At 36.1% G+C, this 25,113-nt stretch overlaps 1 protein-coding gene across 8 annotated transcripts in view; it reads left to right on the top strand.

Annotated features, from left to right (window-relative positions):
* Nucleotides 1–25,113, top strand: part of CADPS (calcium dependent secretion activator) — a 444,424-nt gene that overhangs the window by 235,207 nt on the left and 184,104 nt on the right. For 3 of the 8 annotated variants that reach the window (XM_070933534.1, XM_070933537.1, XM_070933530.1), the window contains exons 10-14: nucleotides 6,883–6,991; nucleotides 9,162–9,340; nucleotides 14,925–14,951; nucleotides 15,724–15,727; nucleotides 24,441–24,577. In XM_070933534.1, coding sequence (XP_070789635.1) covers nucleotides 6,883–6,991; nucleotides 9,162–9,340; nucleotides 14,925–14,951; nucleotides 15,724–15,727; nucleotides 24,441–24,577 — 456 coding nt within the window. Of the gene's footprint in view, nucleotides 1–6,882; nucleotides 6,992–9,161; nucleotides 9,375–14,924; nucleotides 14,952–15,723; nucleotides 15,728–20,870; nucleotides 20,891–24,440; nucleotides 24,578–25,113 lie in introns of all 8 variants that reach the window. The other 5 variants (XM_070933532.1, XM_070933533.1, XM_070933529.1 and 2 more) reach the window with 3 other exon arrangements.

Genomic DNA, 25,113 nt, shown 5'->3' with positions numbered 1-25,113 from the left:
ACAGAAAAGGGCACAATTTAAAGAATGGTGCTGAAGTAAAACAGGTTTGTGTATTTTTTTTTTTTCCTGGGCTGAAAATTTTACTTTGCCAATTGGGAGCCACACAGCAAAAAATATTGAGGAAGACTCAGACTAAAAACTCACATTGACTCCAGATAGTTTACAGGTAAATAAAATTCCATGTAATTAATAAAATGATTGTCATGTATTTATTCCCATTCTGTCTCATTGACAATGGCATTTAGTAGCAACTTTTGGAATTCTATGGGGATCACACTCAAAGTTTGTGAAGTACAACTGTGCCCCTGGACTAAGATAAGATTAAAATACTTAAGGTTTCCAAGTCTACAAAATACTGAAGATGGAATGTTAAGAAAAATTATGAATGAACTGGAGAGGTTAGTCATTTTTATTGCCTCAGTATTAGAACTCTTTTTTTTTTTTTACTTAGATTGATTACTGATGAGTTCAGGGGGAAAAAAAATCCCAATTCTTCCATTAGCCAGAATAAATAAAGATGCACAAAATGGCTAAGACTATGTTTTCCTTAATAACATGTGAAGTCTCCAGAGGCTCTCTATAAATTTCCAGAATGGAATTCATGAATGATTTCATTAAAAAGGCAAACAGTGTGACATGAATCAGCAAGGTGCATATCTGAACTGACTTGAGCATGTTCACAAAATAGAAACTGTCAAACATGAAGTTAACTACTAATGTAAAGAATACTGAAGAAGCATAACTACCCGGTATCTGTATTCAGAAGATGACTACTTATGAGTACTAAGAACATAAAGGGGGTATCAAAAATGTACTAGATATCTCTGTCTTCTGGCCATTGACATTCATACTGTTATTGTCAAATAACACAAAATTGGCATCAGCTACGTACACACAAGTCTCAGTCCACAGAGATAGACGTTCAGACTGACCAACTCAGTGGGAAAAATGTTATTATAAACTTAATTTCATGTGGATTCATTCACATTGACATTGATTATCCATGAGTGAGATGTATAATAATAATAATAACAACTTTATTGTCATTGTACGTGTATACACAGTATACCCATACAATGAAATTCACTTAACACCCAAAGACTAGGTCCAACACACATAACAATCCCCAAACACACTCCCACCCACCACAATTCCCCACCCCTAAACTACCCAAACATCCATACAACTGACCAAGTAATGCTGTCCAACAGCTCACTGATGGTGGCCCTTTAGTTCATTGTTGAGTGCAATTATAGCTCTGGAATAAAAACTATTCAGAAAACGTGTGGTCCGTGTTTTAATTGTTCTGTATCTTCTGCCAGAAAGCAACAGTCCAAAAAGATTGTAAGCAGGATGGGAAGAGTCAGCTTCTAGAGCAGGGGTGTCCTCCCTAGTTCCACAAATGGGAAAAATGTCAGGAAACGTCACGAGATGGCAACGTGACACGGCAAATTTGACCCCTGTGTTATAGAGCGTAACATTCATAAATAGTTCCTTCCTCTATTTTCCTCTGCCTTATGTACCACTTGGGGCTTCTACCTCTGTTATCCCTGCTAGAAATGTCTGGATTCAGTTGTCAGTGATTGATGTGTGTTTCTTATTGACAATGAAAAGTATGTTGCTTCTGCAAAAATAAAGTGTGTTTAAGAAACAATTAAGACTTTATTTGCTGAATTAGAGGACATACTATTTACAGGGAGTTGCAGGGAGATATTTTTTAAGAATGTTAAAACCAGATGACAAAGGATTCACAGCATTGTCAGGAAATGTGAAATATGCTGACTCTCTCATTTCATTTTTCACATAGTAATTTGGTTCTGATTATTTCAACATCTGGAAGCTGGAGGCAAAGAAATAGCAACAATAATTTCCATGTTCACCCAGGAGGTGGCAGCAACATACCACTTATTGGCAGACAGTGCCTCCAGAAACATATATTGGCTGGTTAGTGATGATGCCATGAGTTCAACCATTCAGTTACTGGTCTTGGGCAGTGGTAGCCAAACATTTGGGCTTGCTGTGTCAGAATTTTGGAATATGCCTAACTTTACCCTCCTGGCATGTCACAAACAAAAGAGAACCAATTCTCTGTCCCCCTCCCCATCTAGGCCCACCCTGGACAGTGGCACTCAGTAGCAATGGTGAGACTAGGCCTGAAGTCAAGACCCAGGTCTTGAAGTCAACCTCAGTCCTAGCACTACACCTGCCACTCAGAAAGGCCATATTGTGCCATTCTCCAAGATGCATGAGCCTTGGGGAACAGCATGATTCCCAGCATTCCTCAGGATTTGCTGCATGCTGCTTACCATCAGGCGCTGTTCTTTTTCTGTTGAAAGGCCCCTGCAGCCTACCCAAGGCTTCTCCAGGTCGCATGAGGCCTTAATTCTTGAAGCAGCTTCAGAAAATGCTATTCTATGCCCTCTTCAACCTCCAAAAAATGCACAAAAGCGCACCCCATTCTTGCACAATTTTGGGAGGCTTTAAAGGCTGCATGAGAGCACACACCATCCTCACACAGCCTTCTCAAATTGCATGAAAATGAGTTTTGATGAATGCTGGCATGTCACCCAAAACATGGTAGTGTGTCACCTTTAACACATGTGTTACAGGTTGGCCATCACTGCTCTAAAACCTTTTCCAACAGTGATAGGTTGGCATGTTCCAAACAATGAACTGAATGAAAACCAGCCAGTTGTGGGTGTGCTACTTTAGGAGATTTAAATGAGCAGCAAATAGCTGAGAGATTTACCCCATAGTTGATTTTAAATAAGGAAATGGACTGGGACCTGTATATTATAAGGTATGGCACAATTCCAAACTATATTTTATGAATATAACTCATATTTTATTTACACCTACTTGTTAGCTTGGAAATCTTTGAGGGAAATGCCCAAAGTCCATTGGAGTTGGGCGGTTTATAAATTCAAATAAATTATAATGATAATCTCATTATAAATCATAATAAATGTTTACAAATCATACTGATAATGAGATGGCAGTGAGTCATGTGAGTGGATATAATACACTTCCTTCAAACTAAGTTTCCTTTCTGTACATTTTTGAAGAGATTTTAGGAAACTTTGAATTACTGTATGGGGGAATATGGAAACCAGCGAAAACTAGTGAAAAACTAGACAGCTTCTTGGGAAAGGTTAATACAAATTTGATACCAGTGGAGGGCAGCATGTCACTGTATTATTTTGGCTGAGTTGAAAGCTCTCAGAAACCTCCTGTGAATGTACAATTCTTCTGTAGCATTGCATTCCAGTTATGTCCTAGTTTTAGTTTATAGGAAAACATAGAGCTGTGAGGATTTAAAAAAGAAATGATTTGGAAAAAGCGGAACTTGGACAAAGACAACTTTTTGGGATTCATTCAAGGGACTTTTCTATGAAACTACTGTTTCAAAATCAATTTAATCCATTGATTAAATTTAAGTTTGGGATAAGGAAGAAGGGGAAGGACTTTTCTGTTTTTGCAGCCTACAATCATCCAAATTCCAAGGGTGCAATTTCAATCACATCACCATCTTGAATTTGAATTTTGACCCATCCCTGGAGATGCTTCTGTCACCAAAGTAAAGAATAAGACCCCCAAGAGACTTGGAAAGGAATGTCTCTGCCAGTCACAATTCTTTGCAGTCCTCTTTCTATCTCCTTTTTTCAGTCAAAGGCAAGCCAGAGATGGTGATTTGCTTGCTTGCTTGGTTCTGCTAGAGTATCAGGGCAATAATTCTGCCTCCTCTTGCTTTCTAATGGTCAGGGAATCAAAAAAAGATTAATCTTGCAACCCTAGATCTAGAGGTTACACTAGATATGGATACAGATGCAAGCAGAACCCTGAAGAAGGATAAGCATCATTAATTAATTAACAGCAAAAAGTCCAAAGCATTTCTAATAACATTAAAATTTCAGAGAGGAGACATCCTAGCCTTTTTCTCCTCCTTCCCTGATTCCCCCAAAATGACTAACATCATCCATTAATGCAAGAGTTTTAAGGAAAAATAAAGTTTCTTCCAGAGGTCGAGGAAATGTCTAAACCAATATAAGACTGCAAGGAATCCGGAATGTGACACAACCTTAACAGAGGCATTTTTCAATCATTTGACAATAAATTTCCCTATTCCTAGCCCAGAGCACAGGAGAATCCCTGGCTTTCCAACTGCCTTCTCCTAGATTATCCTGATTTTTAAAAAGACAATATATTAAGTACAAGCTGTGTCTTAATGCAGCCTGATGGGCACCTAAAGGCGATGTCAAATTCCCTCGCAGCCAATGAAGACTGCCATCAAGTATTTGACATTGAATGTGGCATGTCATGCACATCGATGGCGGAGTGAAAGCTACCATTTACAAGATCAGTGACAATAACTATATAGAACTATGGGGGCTTTGGGATTGCTTTAATATGATTGCTAACCAGCAATTTAGCTCACATTGTTTCTGACAGAGTGTCAGTCTGACATTATGTGAAATGAACGATGAGAGTTTTCAAAGGATGCACGTTCCTCTTTTTGGACAATAGCTATCTTTAAAAAAAAAAAAAAGCTGTGAGCCTTTGAGTTGACAGCTCACTATCAAATACTTGTTAAAGACTGTTTTTTTAAAAAAGCCCATGTCAATTGTATTATTATTTTTTTTCTATCATATTCTTTTTTACTCTGCTAGTGCTGTCTCCAGTAACATTCTACAAAGTCCTGACTTGTCCTTGTTGTTGAATGGGGATAACCCAATAGGGCTAGTTACACAAGAACTATAGAGTGATTATATATCAACCGAGGCAACGGAGAAACCATACCTATCAGTTTAGATAGCTCATTTCTACTAGATATCACAAGGGATGGTTAGAACGTCTATGGTGAATTTCATCATTTTGTAAGGAAAGAGAGAATTAAGAGCCATATCTCAAGTGTTGGTAGACAAAGTCTGATTTAATTTTCTGGAATCCAAGCTCAGGCACAGAAAACCCATGGAGCTCATGCGACTAACAACATCCTATTTATGTCTCTCGCGGATTAGTCATTGAAACTCAATGGCAAGGAAACTCAATTTTGACTACACCTTTTCCATTTTAAAAGAAAATGGAAAAGTAAAGATGGAAATGGAAGCGCAAGACCACTCGGCAAGTGAAGCGTGCCCATTTTTACTGACATCCCACCCTCGTCATCTTCCATTTGGGGTCAAAATTAGTGCAGTAAAAGTCTGTTTTGTTTTTGAGGCACCCTTTTCTGCTGAACTTGTAATGTAAGAGCAGGAATGGAAGTGCAAGCATTTTCCTCTGGAAAAAATAGGTTAAAATATTAGTTTTACCTTTTTTTATTATTATTTTTAATTATTTATTTATTTCCCACCTTTAGTATTTTTACCAATAACCCAAGGCTGAAAATGTACCCCACATGTCTTCCTTGTCCTATTTTCCACACAATAACCACCTGTGAGGTTGGTTGGGCTGAGGGAGAGAGAGAGTAACTGGCCCAAAGAAACCCAGCTGGCTTTCATGTGTAAGGCAGAACTAGAACTCACAGCTTCCAGTTTCTAATCTGCTGCCTTAACCACTAGATCAAACTGACTCATTGGTTCACCTGGTTCCCCTCCCTCCCCCATTCCAATAACATTACAAGTAACTAATACCTCTCTATGATCATGGAATGTGAATTGCAATTCCTTGGCCCTAAAGGTTTACCCATACCCTTTCCTTGGTTGCAGTTTCATAAGTACGCAGTTGAATACTTGGGTTAGATGCTATAGTACTAATTCACATGCAGTATTTAAATCACTGTTTACCAATTCTGATACTCAACATTAAGATTCTGCATTAAGATGTACAAAAAAGGAAGAGAGAAAAGTGTTTATTCTTGATCAACTATACCAGGGCTGGGTTCTACTTACCTTTACTATCGGTTCGCATCGCGTGCACGCACGTACTTCTGTGCATGCGCAGATCACTTATGATGACATCCTGATTGGTGGGCGGAGCCTCCCGCCGGTTTTACTACCGGTTCTTGTGAACCGGTCCGAACCAGAGGCAACCCACCACTGAACTATACCATAGTTTGTTGGGCCATTCATTGTATCCCAATCCAGATCTTTGGTTCCTCAAGTTTGTTTTAGTATTTTAGCATGAAGTTGATATAAACTCTGATAAGGATGCTTGGATAACATTATGAATTCTATTTGATAGTGTTAAACAGATAGTACCACTGTGGTTTAGCAATAGTAAAGGGACAGAGAAAGTCACTAATATTTAATTGAGACAAAAACATTATATGTCTGCCAATTTTTTTAATTAGAATTCCATTTAGGTGTTTTAGTATGTAATAACAAGCTTGGATTTTTTTTTTTTAGAATGTTGATACAATATATAGCTGCAGCCAATGATGTCTCTCTGACACCTCCATGATGTAATTTATTTTCAAGTATAATGACAGGTTATATGTTAAGTGCATCCTTTGAGAGTGTATTTCAATAATATAGCAGGTGAAGGACATTTCTGCAAGTTCCCAGTTTTTGTATCTTTATATCATACTGATAGTATTGGGAATTGGGTTAGTATTTCTAACCCAATTCCCAAGAGATAAGATTATACTCAACCTAAGAGTTTGTTCTGCATTTGCTGATCAGAAGATTGTAAGTTTGTTTAAATACACCTGTAGGATATTGGCTGTAGTGTCCTACTATTTCCTTCTTTTCAGAAGAATCTTGAGATTTTATATTACAGGAATCATCTATTAGATATTATCTATTAAACAGGTCTGTTAAAATAGATCATAACCTATGGAAAGATTTAGCTGAAGGTAAACATAGAACCGTTTGCAAAGGTTCCCAATTGGAAGTATTCTTCCATCATCACTTGATGTTCCTTAAACTGTATGATCTTCTGCAGGTTAGCCAATATACATTTGCCATGTGCAGCTACCGAGAGAAGAAAGCTGAACCTCAAGAGCTGTTGCAGCTTGATGGATACACAGTAGACTATACAGACCCACAACCTGGTAAGTAAGATGGTAAACTGAGGTTTGTTTGCTTGCTTGCTGAGAGTCGGCTTCCTTGATTATGGGCTTAACTGAAGTTTCTGTATGTTTTTTATGCAGACTGTTTAATTATGTTGCTTCTGAATTAAATGATCAAGATGATTATGCTTAATTATGCTTGTGTTGCATAACACAACAATCAGGTGGTCTCAACCTTAAAGGAAGGAATTTATGAACATATCCCTAGAATATGGTGTTGTTTTTTTTACCAGCATAATGGACAGTAGGGGGTGAATTACCAATCTTTGGGGAGTAAGGGCAGAATTCAGGAAATTACAAACCAGTTTACTGATTATATTGGTGAAAAAAGTTATTCCGGATAGACGTGGACTGAACAGCTTCAGTAAGGGTTCAGTAAAGCTAAGACCTGCATCACAAACCTTTTACTATCCTTTACCAATATCAGAAAAAAAGGAGTGATAGGGAAATCCAATATATTTGTTTTGTTTCAGAAAGCATTGACCCAAAAAATCTTTCACCAAGGATTCATGAGATAAATTATTTTGTGATTCTTATGAAGAAATAACAGATTAAAAAACAGACAACATAAAATACTGGTAAATGGGATTATTTAATGATGTAGAGTTTTAAACCGTTGGGTCTCTCCAAGGATTTGTACTTAGATTAGTGCTCTTGATTTATTCCTAAATGAACTGGAATTAAAGATTAGCAATGACATGGATAAGTTAATTGATGGCACCAAAGGGCTGCGAATACCTTTAAAATTATCTTAGTTTGAACACTGAAGTGACAAATATAGTTTTACAGTATGTGAGGCAAAAAAAAAAAAACCTAACTTCACACATATTGTATGCTAAGGGATCTGAGCTAAACATGACTGAATGAATGTGGAATATTGAAATAGAGTGATTTGATAGCAATCACACTCATATACCTCTCCATAATGCTTTACATCTCTCTCTAAGTGGGTTACAGAATCAACATATTGCCCCCAACAACGATCCTCATTTTACTGAACTTGGAAGGTGGAGTCAACCTTGAGCCGGTTGGGATCGAACTCCTGGCAGTTGGTAGAGTTTGCCTACAATAATGCATTCTAACCACTGCACTACCATAGCTCTTGATACTTCATTAATACTTTAATGAAGATATTAGCCCAGAGGGAAAAACACAAAAGACAAATTTTGGGTAGGGTGATCATTAGAAAAGGATAAATGTTCTCATTTAAAGTTATGCAAGTTATACAAAAAATAGTGGAGAGACATTCTCTGTTTCTTACAAAACTACCGCAAAATTGCTCTCAGATAAAGAATGAAAGATTCCAGGTAAGCAAAAGAAAGTCATTCTCCTGACACTATTTAAAAATCATGGAATTCAGTAGCTAGGTAAATTCTAGCCCACCATAGCATTCATGCTTTCTGGCTTGAATTTAAAGAATCCTTTGCAAAAGTCCTTATTCCAGAAGCAGATCTTCTGGATTGCAGCCCTCCTTCAATTTGCAGCTCCTAGCCCCTTCTCGTCCTTCATCCAGTTTTGGTCACCACACTATTAAAAAAATATTGAGACTGGAGAAAGAGTGCAGAGAAGAGCAACCAAGATGATTAGGGGACTGGAGACTAAAACATATGAAGAATGGTTACAGGAACTGGGCATGGCTAGTCTAGTGAAGAGAAGGACCAGGGGAGACATTATAGCAGTATTCCAATATTTGAGGGGCTGCCACAGAGAGGAGGGGGTCAAGCTATTTTCCAAAGCACCCGAAGGCCAGACAAGGAATAATGGATGGAAACTGAACAAGGAGAGATTCAACCTGGAAATAAGGAGAAATGTTCTGACAGTGAGAACAATCACTGGAACAGCTTGCCTTCAGAAGTTGTGGGAGTTTCATCACTTGAGATTTTCAAAAAGAGACTGGACTGCTTTCTGTCAGAAATGGTGTAGGGTCTCCTGCTTGGGTGGGTGGGCAGGTTTGGACTAGATAACCTACAAAATCCCTTCCAACTCTGTTAATCTGTATCTGTATCCTAGGGAGACTTTGCAGAATTTTTTTTTTTTAAAATGCGAAGGTCTCCTTAAGCAACCATAACTGCATCTTTTGTTTCGGGGGAATCCATGAGCTTGAATGTCAAATGCTGCTTTTTCTAAATGAGTGCTTTCTGATATCTCTCAGGTTTGGAGGGCGGCCGAGCATTTTTCAATGCAGTGAAAGAAGGAGACACGGTGATTTTTGCCAGCGATGATGAGCAGGATCGTATCCTCTGGGTCCAAGCCATGTACCGAGCTACCGGCCAGTCTCACAAACCTGTGCCACCTACTCAAGTTCAGAAGCTTAACGCTAAAGGAGGAAATGTGCCCCAGCTAGATGCCCCCATTTCTCAATTTTGTAAGTAAAAGGTATTCTTATCAAACCAAACAGTTCGGACTTAAAAGTGGCTTGTTCATAGCTACGGGGGGGGGGGGGGGAGAAGGGTTCAGATTATGTATTTCATATTGCTTTTGGATATGAGAATTTTTCATAATGTATGCGAAGGATCAAGGAAAAAAAAGTTATTCCATAAAAATGCAGAGGAAAACCTAAAATGCAATACTTGATCTATGGACTCCAGAATTTTCCAACTCCTAACTTGTTCTGCCTGTTTTTTTCATTGTCGCACTCTCCTTTTCAGTATTTTTGGAAAAAACCCCTCCTTTGGGGACAATCGTTCATAAAAAGGCCTTTTATAAAAATTGATTACTAACAAGTCAGCATAACGAACAGCTAATAATTAGGCATTAAAGACTATTCAAAGTGGGATGAAAGGAGGGAAGTTATAAGTCTACCAATCTCCTTGTTTTAGAAAGGGAATAGGCTGAGCCCTTCACTATGTTAGATATGGCCACCATCTACCTCCTCTCCACTTGCTTGTCCATTCCTACCTTACTAAAGTTGTCCTATCATGGCCACATTCGGGTTCTCTGTTCTGTGTAGGTTCTATTGCTTTACATTGGAACCTACTCAAGAAGTATATCTATGGAGATTCTCGGTCATCCAGGTCATGGTTGTCCCAAAGGTGCTTTTTCAGAACTGAAGAAGCTTCTTGGATGAGAAGTGAAACATCTTCAAGGAAAAACAAAATCCAGTTGCCTTTTGAAAAAGCATCTTTGGGAAACAGTCAAGAAGTAGGTCTCTTTCTGCCAGCCCCCAGAACAGCAGCACCTGAAGTATAAGGGCTTAATGATGGCTAGTTGTTGACCAACAACTCTCTAAGTCTGTAGCAATCTCAATAGCACAGGAATTGCTGGCAAAGGACATTGCATGGGTCCATAAGGGTAGTATGGGACGTATATATGAATATGTGATCCTATCCCAGCAAATACTATACCAGTATAGAATTTCCTCCTAGTCAATTTAAGGTAAAGTCTTGGGAACATGTATCTGTTATACCCAAGGCATTATAACTATAAATTAACATGATGCAATTCAGTTACATTTACAGTTTAGTTAATTGGTTAACTAGCTAGTGGACTTATAGCCAGTAGCAATTTAGTATCTTGGTAGATAAAAGTAGTTTTTGCACTTGTGTCTGGGAAGTATTTTTCAAGAAATCTTGGAAAATCTCCAATTCTGGATTTGGAAATTTAACAAGGGGGGGAAATTGGAAGAAATCAGTTCATATAAATTATACTTTTGAATTGGATTATCCTCCTACAATTTATTCATCTGTTAGGTCAGGGTCCCTACATTATCTTAATGTGCACAAAAAAGTGTAAGATACTAATACTGATATTCTTACCTATATCCTTTTGGGCATAAATTGTTGAACTGCTGAGACATTTGGATTAACAAAAAAAATCCAGTTAGATTAATTTCTATGACAGATTTCACCAGGTCAGTGAAGTTGGATAAATCAGCCCTTAATTTTATTTCATGTTAGGTTTTTTTTCATTAATTTATTTATTTATTCATGTATTCATTGGGGGTTTTTTTGGGTTCATTTGACAAGGTTGATTAATCTGAAATATCTCAAACTATTCATAGTTTTCTGGAATATTTTTTGGGTGGACTAGTTTCTGGAATATTTTTTGGGTGGACTAGTTTGCTGTATTCTGATTGTAATGGAAATATTTGTTTACTAACATACTATATCTGTAGAAACTTATCATCTTTGAAAACAATGAGATTAACTTCCTCTGTTTTTACATGTGTGCATAACTTGGACTTTACTTAACTTCATACGTAACTCCAGCAAAGCTTGGTCCTCATTTTAGTATGAATTAAAACATGGCATGATACAGGATGTTGATTTCATATTTTCCTTTTTCGTTGCAAATATACATTATACAACGAAAACTTTTGCTGAATTAATTGGCAGTTTGACTGACTGGTTGGATGGCTGCAGCATTTGGGCCTTAAAATAGCATCTATGTCTTTTAAACTCAAGGGCATGAAGAAAGTTTCAGGAGAAGCCCATTTCATGTTCCAAATTGTAGAGCACAATTGTAATTTAGGTCAGGTAAGTAACAACGATGTATTTTTCTAGGTTGCTTGCACAAGGATGTTATGCAGTAGTTGGGTGGCCTCTCCTAGCTTTATGACTGGACTAAGAGTTTCATTTAATTTTTTTCCCAACATTCTTTCCTGAAGTTGTGCATTTTCTATTTCAGTCATTCCATTTGCTCTGTCTTTACCTTTCCATGGTGCCCAAAATGCAACTTCTGGAAATTTTAATTTATCTTTTTTCTTGCCTCATTTCAATCCCAAATTGATGAAGTCAAGAAGATTGATCAATAAGACCTTCATCCTACAGAATTTCTTTTGTTGGTATTAGTGTTTTTCATAATTATTCATAAATATACATCTCATATCCTTGTTTTTTTTTAATATATTTTTGCCACTAGTAAAGATCCTTGCCACTTACTCAGGGAAATTATAATTTTTTCAGAGGAGAGAGTAAAATTAAGTAAAAGGAAATTGAGTTAAAAAATAGATAGCTTTCAGAATTCTTAAGAAAATTCCAAATTAGATAAAAGAAAATCAAAATTAGCTATTACACCAGGTTTGTTCTTTTTTATTATTGCTTTAGGCTAAACCAAGCATATGTTTAAAAGTAGCTTCTTTCAGTTTTATATCGTTTTAGACCCACATTTCTAATTCCACACTGAGTAACCTAGCCTGAAAGGGCTAAAAGAGAAAGACAGAGAAGCAAATCAGGGGATACATATTATGTATTTACCTCTTTGTAGGTATATTATATGTTACATATTGACCTGTTGATTTGCATAGAATAAATAGTGAGTTGTTTGGGTTCTGTTAGAGTAGCTATAATGTTCTGTTTATAATATTTCACAAAACTGGGTGATGAAGAAATGGTTGTATTGCAAGATACAGCTTTGTTCCTCTTATTCTAGGCTGTATCATTAATCCCTTCCTTTCTGAATAAAACAATGGGAACTAGAGAAAGCCTGCAAGCAAAAGATTTCTTCTCAATTTTCTTATGTCTCTCATATGCTTTAATAATGAACCAGATTCTCAAAATGGAAATTCCACTCTAGAGTCTACATCAGGGGTGAAATCCAGCAGGTTCTAACAGGTTCTGGAGAAATTTTGAGTAGTTCAGAGAACCAGTAGAGGAAATTTTGAATAGTTGGGAGACCTGGCAAATACCATCCCTGCCTGGCCCCAGAGTGGGGTGGGAATGGAGATTTTGCAATATCCTTCCCCTGCCACGCCCACCAAGCCATGCCCACAGAACCGATAGGGAAAAAATTTGGATTTCACCCCTGGTCTACGTGTGCTTAATGCAAGGTTTCCCAATCTGGGCAACATTGAGACACATGGACTTCAACTCCCCAAATTCAAGGAGAATTCTGGGAGTTGAAGTCCATGTGTCTTAACATTGCCAAAGTTGAGAAACCTTGCTTTAATGGAAGAGTCACAAGCACCAGTTCTAGCAGAAGAGGCACAAATAGGTGCAACTTGTTTATAAACTGTGATTGCCTTGTTATTTTCTGCCGTCTTGTGAAGTGAACGAAAGCAAAAGTGATGAAGGAAGAAAAGGGTAGATCAGGAGTCCCCAACCCTCGGTCTATACCAGAAAATGGACTGAGCAAACAAGCGAAGCCCCGTCCACAGGATGCAGGCAGCCCATGAAACCATGGCTCCTCCAGTCCACGGAAAAACCTCTCTCCATGGAACTGGTCCCTGGTGCTCAGAAGATTGAGGGCTAGGTGGTCCTTATCATGATGAACTTACAAATAGGTTATTTTGGTTATTATATAACTGATAGGTAGCCCAGAATATCTGCAAACGCACCTTTGGAGGTTGCTACAGGTAATACCATAAGTAGAAAAGGTACCAAGAGATAAATATGAAGGAATCTTACCCAGGGACTCACCAAAAATCCAGGGGGTAAGTCTTGCAAATGCAAAATCTGTGCAGAGGCCTTTAGCCTAAACTCATGCATTTCTGCTGCTTGGCTACTCACTAGAATATCAGTGAGCTCAGGCTGTGAAATGTCATGCTTGATTGATGCCGGTATATTTGCATCTATTGCTTTTGTATCAGAATATCAAGCTCCTTTTATAAACGCATCAGTGGACAATAAAATATATGTATCACTGCAAGGAATGAGTCCTTCTTATGCACACATGATGGCTGCCATCAGTTGTTCCAGGGTTATAGAAACTATAGTTCCTTTCCCATATAAATCAAGTATTGCATTTTCAAGTTTTTTTTTCCTTCTCACCCACAGAAAGGTAAGAACGATGGTGCAAAATACCTGAATGTGCATTGCACTGTAATGTGCACATCTTTTTTAGTTTATTTTTCTTGCTCACTGAAACAAACAGTGCTGGATACAGGGGAGACTTTGAAAAAAGAACGGATTGGAAGCAGTTTACATTTGTCTAATATTTTTCTTGCAGTTAATCTTTCCATAGATTACATAAATTGCCTAAAGATGGCAGAACTGCTTTGTGTTAACAGCCAGAAGGGGAAAAAATAATAATAAGCCATGTAAACACTCCGGTGTTAAGCTGAAGCTGTAAAACAGAAAGTTGAGAACACATTTTTTACAGTTGGGGAAATTGGGAATGATACTGCATTCATTTGGTTCCTTTCTAATTTGCCTTAACAGATATAAACTTTATGCTTACGCTTAAAGTCCCCTTCAGTATTGATTTCCAAGCCTGAATGAAACATCTTTTTTTATTATTATTACCGTTATTTTTAGAAAGTAGAGTGTTCATTTTTAAATATAGTATGCATTTAAAAGTACGCATTTTTAAATATACAAAAATACAACCTGCTCTTCATCTGTTTTTTTAACCTTTTTGTTTTGGGGGTTTGTTTTGTTTTGTGTTTTGCTTTTATATTAAAGACACACACAAATAAATCACAATGCAGTCCTATGGTGTTGTTTTAAAGTTTTGCTCTGTTCAGTGGTTATTTCCCCTAGAGTGCATGGGGTGGGAGCTTTAATAAATTAGAAGTTTCACTTTATATATGTTTTCATTAAAAGGAACACAAAGTTTTCCAAATGATTTACTATTTACTTCTGAAGTAATATATCACCCTTTTTAGCATTATGTTAGTTTCATTAAATAATTACTTATTTGGAGATATGAATTTTTGTCTGTCTCATCTTATTACTGGCATCAGTCAAAATGCATACAGACATATATATATATATATATACATATACACAGCCGAGTTTTCATTTTTCTTACTTTGAAAAGTTATTTTAAACATGAAAGATTGATCAGCGATGGTTTCTCATATCATTTGTGCTTCTCTTTTTTTCCTTATTCCATTTGTTTTATTGTATATGTTCTGTTTAATTATATTGGTCACATCTTGTGCAAAAATGGGCTGTTGTTTTTGATAAGTTGTGTGATCCTTTCTTTTACCCTTTTATGTACTTATCTATATATTTATATGGCTAGGTTTCTCAAGCTTCATAACAATTTTCAGCTCTTAAATGTTGTTGTTTGTTGATATTCTTTTTTTTTCTTTGTGTTTAATTTATAAATATATATATATATTTCTTTCTTTCTTTTTGTTTTGTATTTCATTTTTTTTGCTTGAACCCAAGTACTCTAGCTGCTAGGTTAGAACTCCTGTCTGCTTTCCTGAGCCTTGTTGCTAGTCTTTATGTTATTCTGGTTTGTTCCTTCTTACCCTGCTAACTTCTAGCTGGACTGAAGGGTAAGTGCTTCCCTGTAGCTAGCACAGCTCAGATAATCAGTCGATTATCTGACATATGCAATGTGCATTTTTTTTCCTCCTCTTAAATCTTTCTCATGTTTAGATTTTGTAGTTATAAACCTTCATATTATTTTCCTGAATTTAGGTTTGAAATATAAGTTTCCATACTGAAATTAGGGTGCATGTGTTGTTTGCATAATTGCCTTCTCTCCCTGGCTTTCATATTGGCATCAACTGATCCTCTTAGTAAAAGCCAACCATTAACATTTCTTCTTCTTCTTTTTTTTTATTTTTTTTGTTTTGTTTTTTGTTTTTCATCCAAAGGTTGTAAACATGAATTAGCATCACAATGAGACTGTAACTCCTACCTTGCTGTTGTTTTCATGGAACTGACATCTAGTTTGGCTGCTTTAATGCCTGACAACAGATCATTCTGCACTTTGGCAATTTACCGTTCTTCCTTTTTTTGCTTTATCCCTGTTCCAATTATTAGCATGATGTAATGCAACAGCAGAATGATATTAAGACTGGACACTTCCGAGAGTAGAAAGGTAGGATAGCATAAACCTGATAAGGGAAGGTGCAGTGTTTTAAAGGGAGAAAAAATCAGAAAGGAGCAGAGTCACAAAAATCCCCCTTTGGGTGCGAGGACGATTCCTTATTCATTAACAGGACTCAATTATTTACACATTTTTTTAATGAAAAAAAAAATGGGTACTAGGGAGATGTTCTTTTGGATGGACATCCCGTTGTGGTTGGTGAGTGTGTGTGTGTTGGGGTGTGTGTGTGTGTGTGTGTGTGTGGCTGTACGCACACACGGGCACACCTGCCTAATGGCAAAATAGCTTAGACACAATAGGGTTTCTTCCTTTACCCCATTTTCACCTTCCCCACCCTCCCATTCCAAGAAAACTCATTCAGAAAGGAATGTATATAGCATGCAATTTCAAATATATCACTCATAGCCGAGCGACACTTAAAAAGGAAAAAAAAAAAGTAGGGAATCTGTCATTTTATTCTTTGTTGGATTTCTTTTTTCACTAGTAATATTGGAGGGTTGGTTTGATTGGGTTTTTGTTTTTTTTAAGACGAGCTGAAAATGCTTTCTAATTAAGCAAAGTTGGGACTTTTTTTACCTCTAGGTTAACGTTTAAAGAAACAATATGTTGTACTAATTCTTTATTCATATTCAAAAAGCTGTTCCTCAAACAAATGGTGAGTGCACCTTTACTTAAGAGGGAATTGAAACTATAGTATTATTGGTCACGAGAGCTGGCAAATATGTATCTGGAGTATTCTGAATGTGAACATGAAATGGAGTAGGTGGATTCATTCCTCCTGACCCTGAAAAAATACTCCTGATATTTTTTCTTTCTTACTTTTCTTTTCTTTTTTTTCTTTTTCTTTTTTTTCCGTTTCTTTCTTTCTTCCCTCCTTCCTTCCTTCCTTCCTTCCTTCCTTCCTTCCTTCCTTCCTTCCTTTCTTTCTTTCTTTCTTTCTTTCTTTCTTTCTTTCTTTCTTTCTTTCTTTCTCATACTTTGGATACCAGGCAGAATTTCATCATCACTTCTAGCAAATATGTCATTTCTTTAAATCATTTTTTTTAAAGTTGGTGGGGAGGAATAGTGCAGATTTTTGATAGAATATATTATTTATTTTTTAAATTGTTTCTTTTTCTTTCTTTCTTCCTTCCTTTCTTTCTTTTCCCTTTTTTTCTTTTCCTTTCTTTTCTTTTTTCTTTTTAATGACTGAATGAATTCTGGTTTGACAGCAATATATGTATGTTGCATTAGAATGCATTCCTATCCTCTTAACTGTTTTATTTTCAACAATGTGTGTGCTTTTAGTTGCTTCAGGTCTATATTTTTCTTTCATGAGAACATTGCTATGTTTTCTTGTATTGTCAACTTGCAGATGCTATAGCATTACAGTATAATACAATATTAAAACATAAATTAAGTTTCCACATATTTTTCATGAATTTAAAATGTATTATAAATCACCCTTTGGATCTTTTTTTAATAGCAGTTCAGGAAAAAAAAACCCTGCCTATCACCAAAAATATGGCAAATGCTATATTTTTTCTTTCTGAGAATCCATTTTTTAATGGTTTATTTTGTTCATTTAGAAACTATTAAAACTATTAGCCATTAAGTTCTGAATATAATTTGATTATCATTTAGTAACTGATAGCTCTATACATTATTAAAACCAAAGTTTTCAAAACAAATATAGGATAAATCAGCATGCTTGTTTATACGATAGAGCAGTGTTTTTTTCAATCTTAGCAATTTTGATGTTGCCTGAACTTCAGCTCCCAGAATTCCTCACCCAGCATGTTGGCTGGGGTATTCTGGGAATTGAAGTCCAGGCATCTCAAAGTTGTTGAGAAACACTGCCATAGGGAATAGAACAACATAGGCGGATTTATTAAAACCTCAAAACTGAATACTAATCCATTCTATAATGCATATTTTAACTCAAGATAAAAAATAGGAAAAGAAATAGGAATTTCATTACATTTATTTCAATATCCCAACCACCAATAATGTCTGGTATTTTAGGTGCAATGTTTACTTACAGCTTAAATTCCTTCCTCTAAAATCTGAGCACATTGTTTCTGAAAATGTGAGGTATTCACAAGAAAATGTAAGGATCACATGCTACCATAAAGATTTACGGATTTGCGATGATATCTATTGGTTTCAAATAAAGTGTCAGTTATAACATCATAAATGTATTAATATTTTAAGGATAACAAGATTTGATTTTTTTCAACAGTAGACAAATTGTGATAGGCAAAAGTGTTTTCAGACATTTTGCTCTGATGTTTTATTATCCAGTAATTACTTTTCTATTCGCTTAAAATAGCGAATATTTACGCTTCTATTCGCTTAAAGAAAGATAGCAAGAGTCAACTGTGTCTACAAAAGGTTTGGTTTAGCCTGTATTTTTTTTCACCCCCTTCATCCACAAATGTGCAGAGCCAACAAAGAGTTAAGAACATTGGGGGTGGGGGAGTTGCTATACTCCCTTCTGCCAATAAAGTATCTTCTGAAGATCTCTTTAAATGAGTAACTGCCATCAATCATTGTCATCCCTTTATTTCATGTCTCCTGATGAGGTTGACTAGTGTCATTGTTTGTTACTGTCCAAACCATAAGTTCATTCTTTTAACGTCAAGCAGATATGACAAGCACACATTTTCCAGATGAATAAAATACAAAGTCACCTTTTACTTTACAATTGGACGATTGTTGGTCGTGTTTTTGGATCGTTCTATTATAAACAAATCTGTTCCAAAAATTTATTTGGATGCTCATTTGCCATTTCAGCTCAGACAAAGCTACAGATTAAAAAGCTCTCAGAGAAATGATTACTTTGTAGCCTTCATAGCATAAGTTTAGTGCACGGTTTTGCATGGTTTTGCACCTACTCTACATCTGAACAAAAAATCAGAAATCAATCAAATCAATGGAAAGGTGTTTATATCTACTTTTATGAATAGATCCCACAAAATTAGTGTGTCTTCTAGAGCCATTTTATAATTCATGGTTGGAGGAATCCATTCTTTTTAAAAGAATCTTCTTGAAAACAGCTTAGGTTTCCAGTTGCACAAGCATCATTAATCCATCATTACTTATACTCAGTGTATATTCTGTGTTTTATATCAGATCATTCTGATATCATTCTGTGTTTTATATCAGATCATACCTTCCATTGGCTGGCAATAGAAAGCCACAGAGCCTTTCCAGTTGGATCCTGTTGAAACCAACTCTAAATAGAAATATTTCTTTCTTTCTTTCTTTCTTTCTTTCTTTCTTTCTTTCTTTCTTTCTTTCTTTCTTTCTTTTTTCTTCTAGCAACAGAAATTCCATACTACTAACTCAGCATCACTATAGACAGGAATACAGCCAAAGTGAACAGCTAAATCTGAATGATTAGAAGTTGTAATGGAACAACATCATTTTTCTATTATTTGGACAGCTACAGTCAGAGTGTAAAACAAAAAGTATTCTAATGAATATACTGTTTTCTTTAAATATTTTCCACAAATATAGAAAGAAAGAAAAGTTTGAAGCCATATAGATTTTAAAGAGTTTTAAATAAGAAAATCACATTGGAAAAGATTATACATGATCGTAGAAGTATACGTTGTCAAAAAAGATGATTTCAGGATTTTTTAGAACAATCAAAACGCATGATGTGATCAGTAATTATCTAAGATGTCTATAATCTATTTGTATATTTTTATATTGACAAAAACGAACTAATTCTTTCTGACAACTGGTTAGAATATTTTTCAAACTTTACTGAATCTATTTGAATAATAGCTGTCAGGAAGTATATTAAAATCACTGGCTCCACATGTAATATAAATTGCAGCAGAAGAGTGAAAGGAGACAGAGGTCTGGATTAAATGTATTATTATTCTAAGATAGAAAAGTGTTTCCGGGAAAGGCTATTATTCCATTCCATTCCAAATCACCACTTGCTACAAATGTAAGCCAAAGAAACAGCATAAACAGCATGTTCATACATTTATACTTGTATTAGGAAGATGTATTGGATAACTGCTTTGAGTTACTTGTAAAAATAATAAAAGCAGAATATAAAGAAATAAAATATTTGAAGGTGGGGGCAGGAAGAACGAGCATTTTTCATTTAGTTTGCTAATTAATATTTTATCGTCCAACAAAACTTCTGAATATTCCAAAACACTGCACTTTCTTTTTTATGGCATTAGGTAATCATTACTCTACGCTACTCAAGCATACCATAAGCATACCCTCTTATTTCTGAATCGCCAGAAGTTGGTCTTTCCTGTGAAAAGCATGAAGCCAGAATTCTCTTCCAAGTGTATTGTGGCAATTTCAAATCTACAAAGATGATTGGCTTAGGCACAGTCAATACACTTTGCTTGTGACTTGAACAGAAGCACTTTGACGAAGCCAATGCAATATACATATAGGAATAACATCAAAGCTTTCTGTCCAGAAAAGTACAGTGCTAGAAATAACTAAGATACTGTACAGACTCCTCAAAGCTCAAGCTCTTTTGTAAGAGACCCAAGACTGAGGAAAGACTCTATTCATGGGATAAGAAGGGAAAGAGAGAGGGGGAGAGAATATGAGAGGTGATATAGATTAGACAGAGTCATATTGATATAGATGACAGGGATAGAGATAAGGATAGGCATAGGGAGAGGAAGAGAGAGATGATAGCAATAGAGATACTGTAGATAGATAGTGTAGAGATATAATAGATGCAAATGTAGATATATATGTAGAAGTGGATATGGATGTAGATGGATGTATGCACATACACACATACACACACACACACAACGTACATGCTCCACCATCTCAGAACTTGAATGTTTCTGATCACCATAATTGCTGTACTTTCACACTGGTCTTATTCACATGAACGTGCTGCAACTTGAGGAGCTCATATATTCCAAGTATCAACATTTTCAAAGTGCTTAAATTCACAGCAACATACTCATCCAGATTATGGCTTGTTAGACTGCATCAACTCATTGTTGTTGTTGCCACATAATATGGTGCTTGTTTAGGTTTTCCCCTGAAATCAGGACCTTAAGACAGTTAAGATCAATTCTAGAGCCAAGGCATGGTGGCACTGATCTAGGTCTTCAAGACATGCAGAAGTGAGAAAGTATAGAAATAGCAGAGAGGCAGAGTCTCAACTTTGTGTATTAGCCAGGATGTATGTAATCCTTTGGCTCTTCCAAAGGAAGGCAGAACCAGTGAATCTAGAATAACCAGTATATCTCATTTGTTTTTTATTTTGATAGAGTAGACTGGGTTAAGGATTAATTGACATGCATAAGCATTACGAGGCCGGGTCTTTTTAGCTTTAGGAAATTGAGCTGTTCCTTGCATTGATTCCATTCTTAAGTCCTGTTTTTACTGCCAAAAGGAAAAGGATCATGTGACTCCACATATACTTTAAGCCAAATGTACCCCTCCGTTCCATATGTAGTGATAAAGGGTCTTGTATATGCTTTTTTGTTTCTTTATTATTTAAAAAAGCATGTCGAACACTTCATTTATTTTTAATGAGTTCTAAAAGAGGCAGAATAATTAAAAGGAAAGCATAGTTGAAGAAGTGTGATACCTCTAAGGTCATAATTCTTTCCACTTGGAGAAGGAGGGAGCCCTTTAAATTCATAACCCATTAACTCCAACTTCCTTATTAAGAAATCAAACTTGTCAAGACACCATGTCTCATAATTGAAAAAGTCATGCAATATATCTGAACATAACTGGCAAAAGAAGGCCTCCAGCCAATTTGTCAGCTTGCAGTCTTCTCAGGGAAATTTGAACACTACAGACTTCAAATACATTAAAAAATAATGATTAAAAGCTTGATGCATCTTATTAAAGCTATAAAGCTATTTTTTTAATGTATTTAGGGCTTGAATTTGGAAGAAGACAGATTGTAGGGGAGCAGCACAGAGTCTTATTAGTGCATTGTATTAATTCAATTGATGTTGTCCCAGAGGGACATGGGGGATAGGGTATCATTTGTCAAAACAGATAGAAACCATCTGATTGGTTGTTGAAGAGAGCACTGTAGTTAGAACCCCAAGGTTAGAATGGATCATGCTGAAGTGATTGCATTTGAAAGGAGAGTAAATTTGCAGCCTGATCTGCAATTCTATTAAGCCAAGATAATTTAGGCTGAAATCCTACACAGAGAGAGAGACACACACACACAGAGAGAGACACACACACAGTGGCTAAATTCTAAGAAGACATTTTAAGAATGTTTTGCTTCTCATTATTGGTGTTTAGATTGTATAAATACAGGGGAATCCAGAGGTGGATGGTGAGAACTGACAAACTGATGACAACTGGATGATGACATCATGACAGATGTGATGTCACTGGGGCTTCTGTTCATGGAAGTTCTATGCCAGAGGTGTCAAACTCACATCATCACGGTGGCTTCACATAACGTATCAGGACATTTTTCCCCTTCGCTAAACCAGGTGTGGGCGTGGCCAGCGTGTGACGCATCCGGCCCATGGGCTGGGAGTTTGACAGCCCTGTTCTATGCCTACATGGGGATCCATTCTTCTCTTATAGAAAAATCTATTGACAGCATCCAGCTAAATATTCAGTTTACATTACAAATATGAAACCATTATAATCTGTAATTTTTTAAAAAAATCTGTAGGATCAAAATACTTTGTAATGTACAAAGTAAGTGAAATTATGCTATAATAAAAGGCATACAATATTACAAGTTCCATTCCTCTCAGCTATGACTTCTTTTAATCATGCACAGGGTCATCCATAAGTTTTAATTCAAAAGATTCATTATCAAAGAAATATTATTGTTGACTCTAAGCAGTTCAGGTTTTATTCTTTGCATTTGTGATCTTTTAGAAAGCCAGGTAGGTTTAGGTACTTCATTAGTCATATAGCATAAAGATTATTCATTTTCTTTCTCTTTTAAAAGCTCTTTGAAATCTTTTAATATAGTATGTGACAGAGGCGTTCTCAAAGCAACTCATAAATGGACAATATTTCTAGTTAAGAAACTATACCAGCTCTCCACTTGCTCTTTGAAATCCGGAATTTTATTTTTGATGTTATTGTGGTTTTGATATGAAAGCCATTCCCAAGGAACGTTAGATCTTCATGTTAGGTGTCATGGTGCTTTTTAGCTCGACTACTACTACTACTAATAATAATAATAATAATAATTTTATTTCTATACCGCCCCTCTCCCGAAGGACTCGGGGCAGTGTACAGCCTATTAAAACAAAAAATATACAAATATCTAAGTTCTAGAGTCTTAAAAATATACAAATATCTAAGTTCTAGAGTCTTAAGACTACTGCTCTTAAGACTCTAGAAGACTGATTTTAAAAAGTGGGGATTTAATTCCTGCTTTATTTATTAAGGATTTTTTAAAAAATAAAATAAACAAGACCTCTAGTAGCAGAGTCAATGGGAAAAAGGAATTTTGGATTTCTTCTCTTGTAACTGAATAAAATATTTGGATCAGGACTGGAACATCTCTTTGAAACCACGTTCCTGTCTGCCCTTCTCTCCTGAACTATTTACACTGTCCTAAATTATCACTCTACAAGAATTAATTTAAAAAATTCTTGTAGAGTGATAATTTAGGCCAGCGTTTCTCAATATCATAACTTTAAAATGGGTGGACCTCAACTCCCATAAATCCCCATAAACCAGAGTTTAAACTCCACAACTAAGTGCCATCAAGTGATACCTGACTTGACACCCAATAGGCTTAAACTTCACACAGCTCTACATTGGTTCTTTTTTTCTCTTCCAAGAAAGAAGCAGAAGTCAGCATTCAACTTCTACAATAATTCCATTTATACATTGCAATTGTTAATCATATTGAAAAATAAGCTATACGCTGCCATTACACTTCCATACTTTTAGAGGAATACCCTTCCTTGCTGTTTTATTTTATTTTTTTCAAGAAAAAGGTAAATCCTGCCGCCTAAAAGAAGTAAAAAAAAGTGTGATTTTGACTGCAGCTTGGGTTAGGGTTTGGGTTATTAACAGGTAACTATTTCACAGTTAGTTAACAGTTAACAGATGCTATTTGATTCCCTAAAACTGAAATGGATCCATGTTTAGGCAAATATATTAAATGTAAGAAAATATAATGATCTCCTTTCCTTAGAAGGACAGGTTCTACTAAAGCCACACATAACCAGGCACCATATAAATAGCATGCCCAGAAGAGCCCAAAGCACACACTCAACTAGAGAGAAGTTCCTGAGGATGGATTCCAGCACAAGTCCGAAGACTAAACCTCTGGTCCCAGTGATCGACCCAGAATGGATCTGCAACAGGTTCTACTCATTATTTAGAAATGAAAAAGTAGGAATTTGTGGAATATAGGAATCCCAACATCAATTTTATGGACAATAAGTTTGGATTAGAGGTTTTTTTAAAAGCAAAAAATTTAATAACTTTCTTGTTATTTTGTCAAAATGTGAAATAAACGCAATCCAGTAATTGGGAAATAAGATTATGATTCTAGTACCTTTGGCAATATAAGCCATTCCATAAGTGTTGCAAGTTGACAATGGAAGTTGAAGGATATATCTAATTAAGGCTTGTGAGCCTGAAATTCAAAAAAATGCTACAGAGCAACTTAGTTCTCATGCTTCGTGTTATATCTTTGGTATGTCAAACACAATGTTTTTTCTAAATTGTGTCTTTCTCTATATGTATAAATGAACAGATGCAGATAGAGCTCAAAAGCATGGCATGGATGAATTTATCTCTTCCAATCCCTGTAATTTTGACCACGCTGCACTGTTTGAGATGCTTCAGCGCCTCACTTTGGACCACAGACTTAATGATTCCTATTCTTGTCTGGCAAGTATATTCTTTGGTCTATGCAATGTAAATTCTGAGCACTAATGTCTGATCTTCTGATAGTGTCTGCAGCTGTCAAGGGAAATGGTTGTCAGTTGAAATAAACGCATGCTTCCTTCAGGTCTGAATTTGGTCCTGAGAGATCTCATATTTCAAAAATTACCCTCTGTTCAAGTAGCAACTATTTTTGTGCGGTACGAAAAATCTGGCAGAATCAACAGATCTTGGCAAAGATAAATATGTTTATTAGAAAGACTGCTCTAACTGAAGAGATCCTTCAGATCCAGTCTTCCTGTACAGTGAACTTGAAGATCACAAAGGATAAGTATGGTTTGCAGTTTTGATACATTCAATCTTTATTTGATTTTTAGACCTTAAATCAGCCTATTAACCTTGCAACAAAAACCCAACTAAACTCAGAATTTCTTATTGGTATTGGTAGATATGATAGATAGATAGAAGATAGATAGACAGACAGGCAGGCAGACAGACAAACAGACAGACAGATAGATTTCAGTGATAATAGAAGGATAATA

The sequence above is a fragment of the Pituophis catenifer genome, unplaced genomic scaffold (assembly GCF_029215685.1).
Source record: "Pituophis catenifer annectens isolate HBS135680 unplaced genomic scaffold, rPitCat1.0.hap2 SCAF_2, whole genome shotgun sequence".
In the NCBI taxonomy this organism is placed as follows: domain Eukaryota; kingdom Metazoa; phylum Chordata; class Lepidosauria; order Squamata; family Colubridae; genus Pituophis; species Pituophis catenifer.
This window is presented reverse-complemented; position numbering and strand designations above follow the sequence as displayed.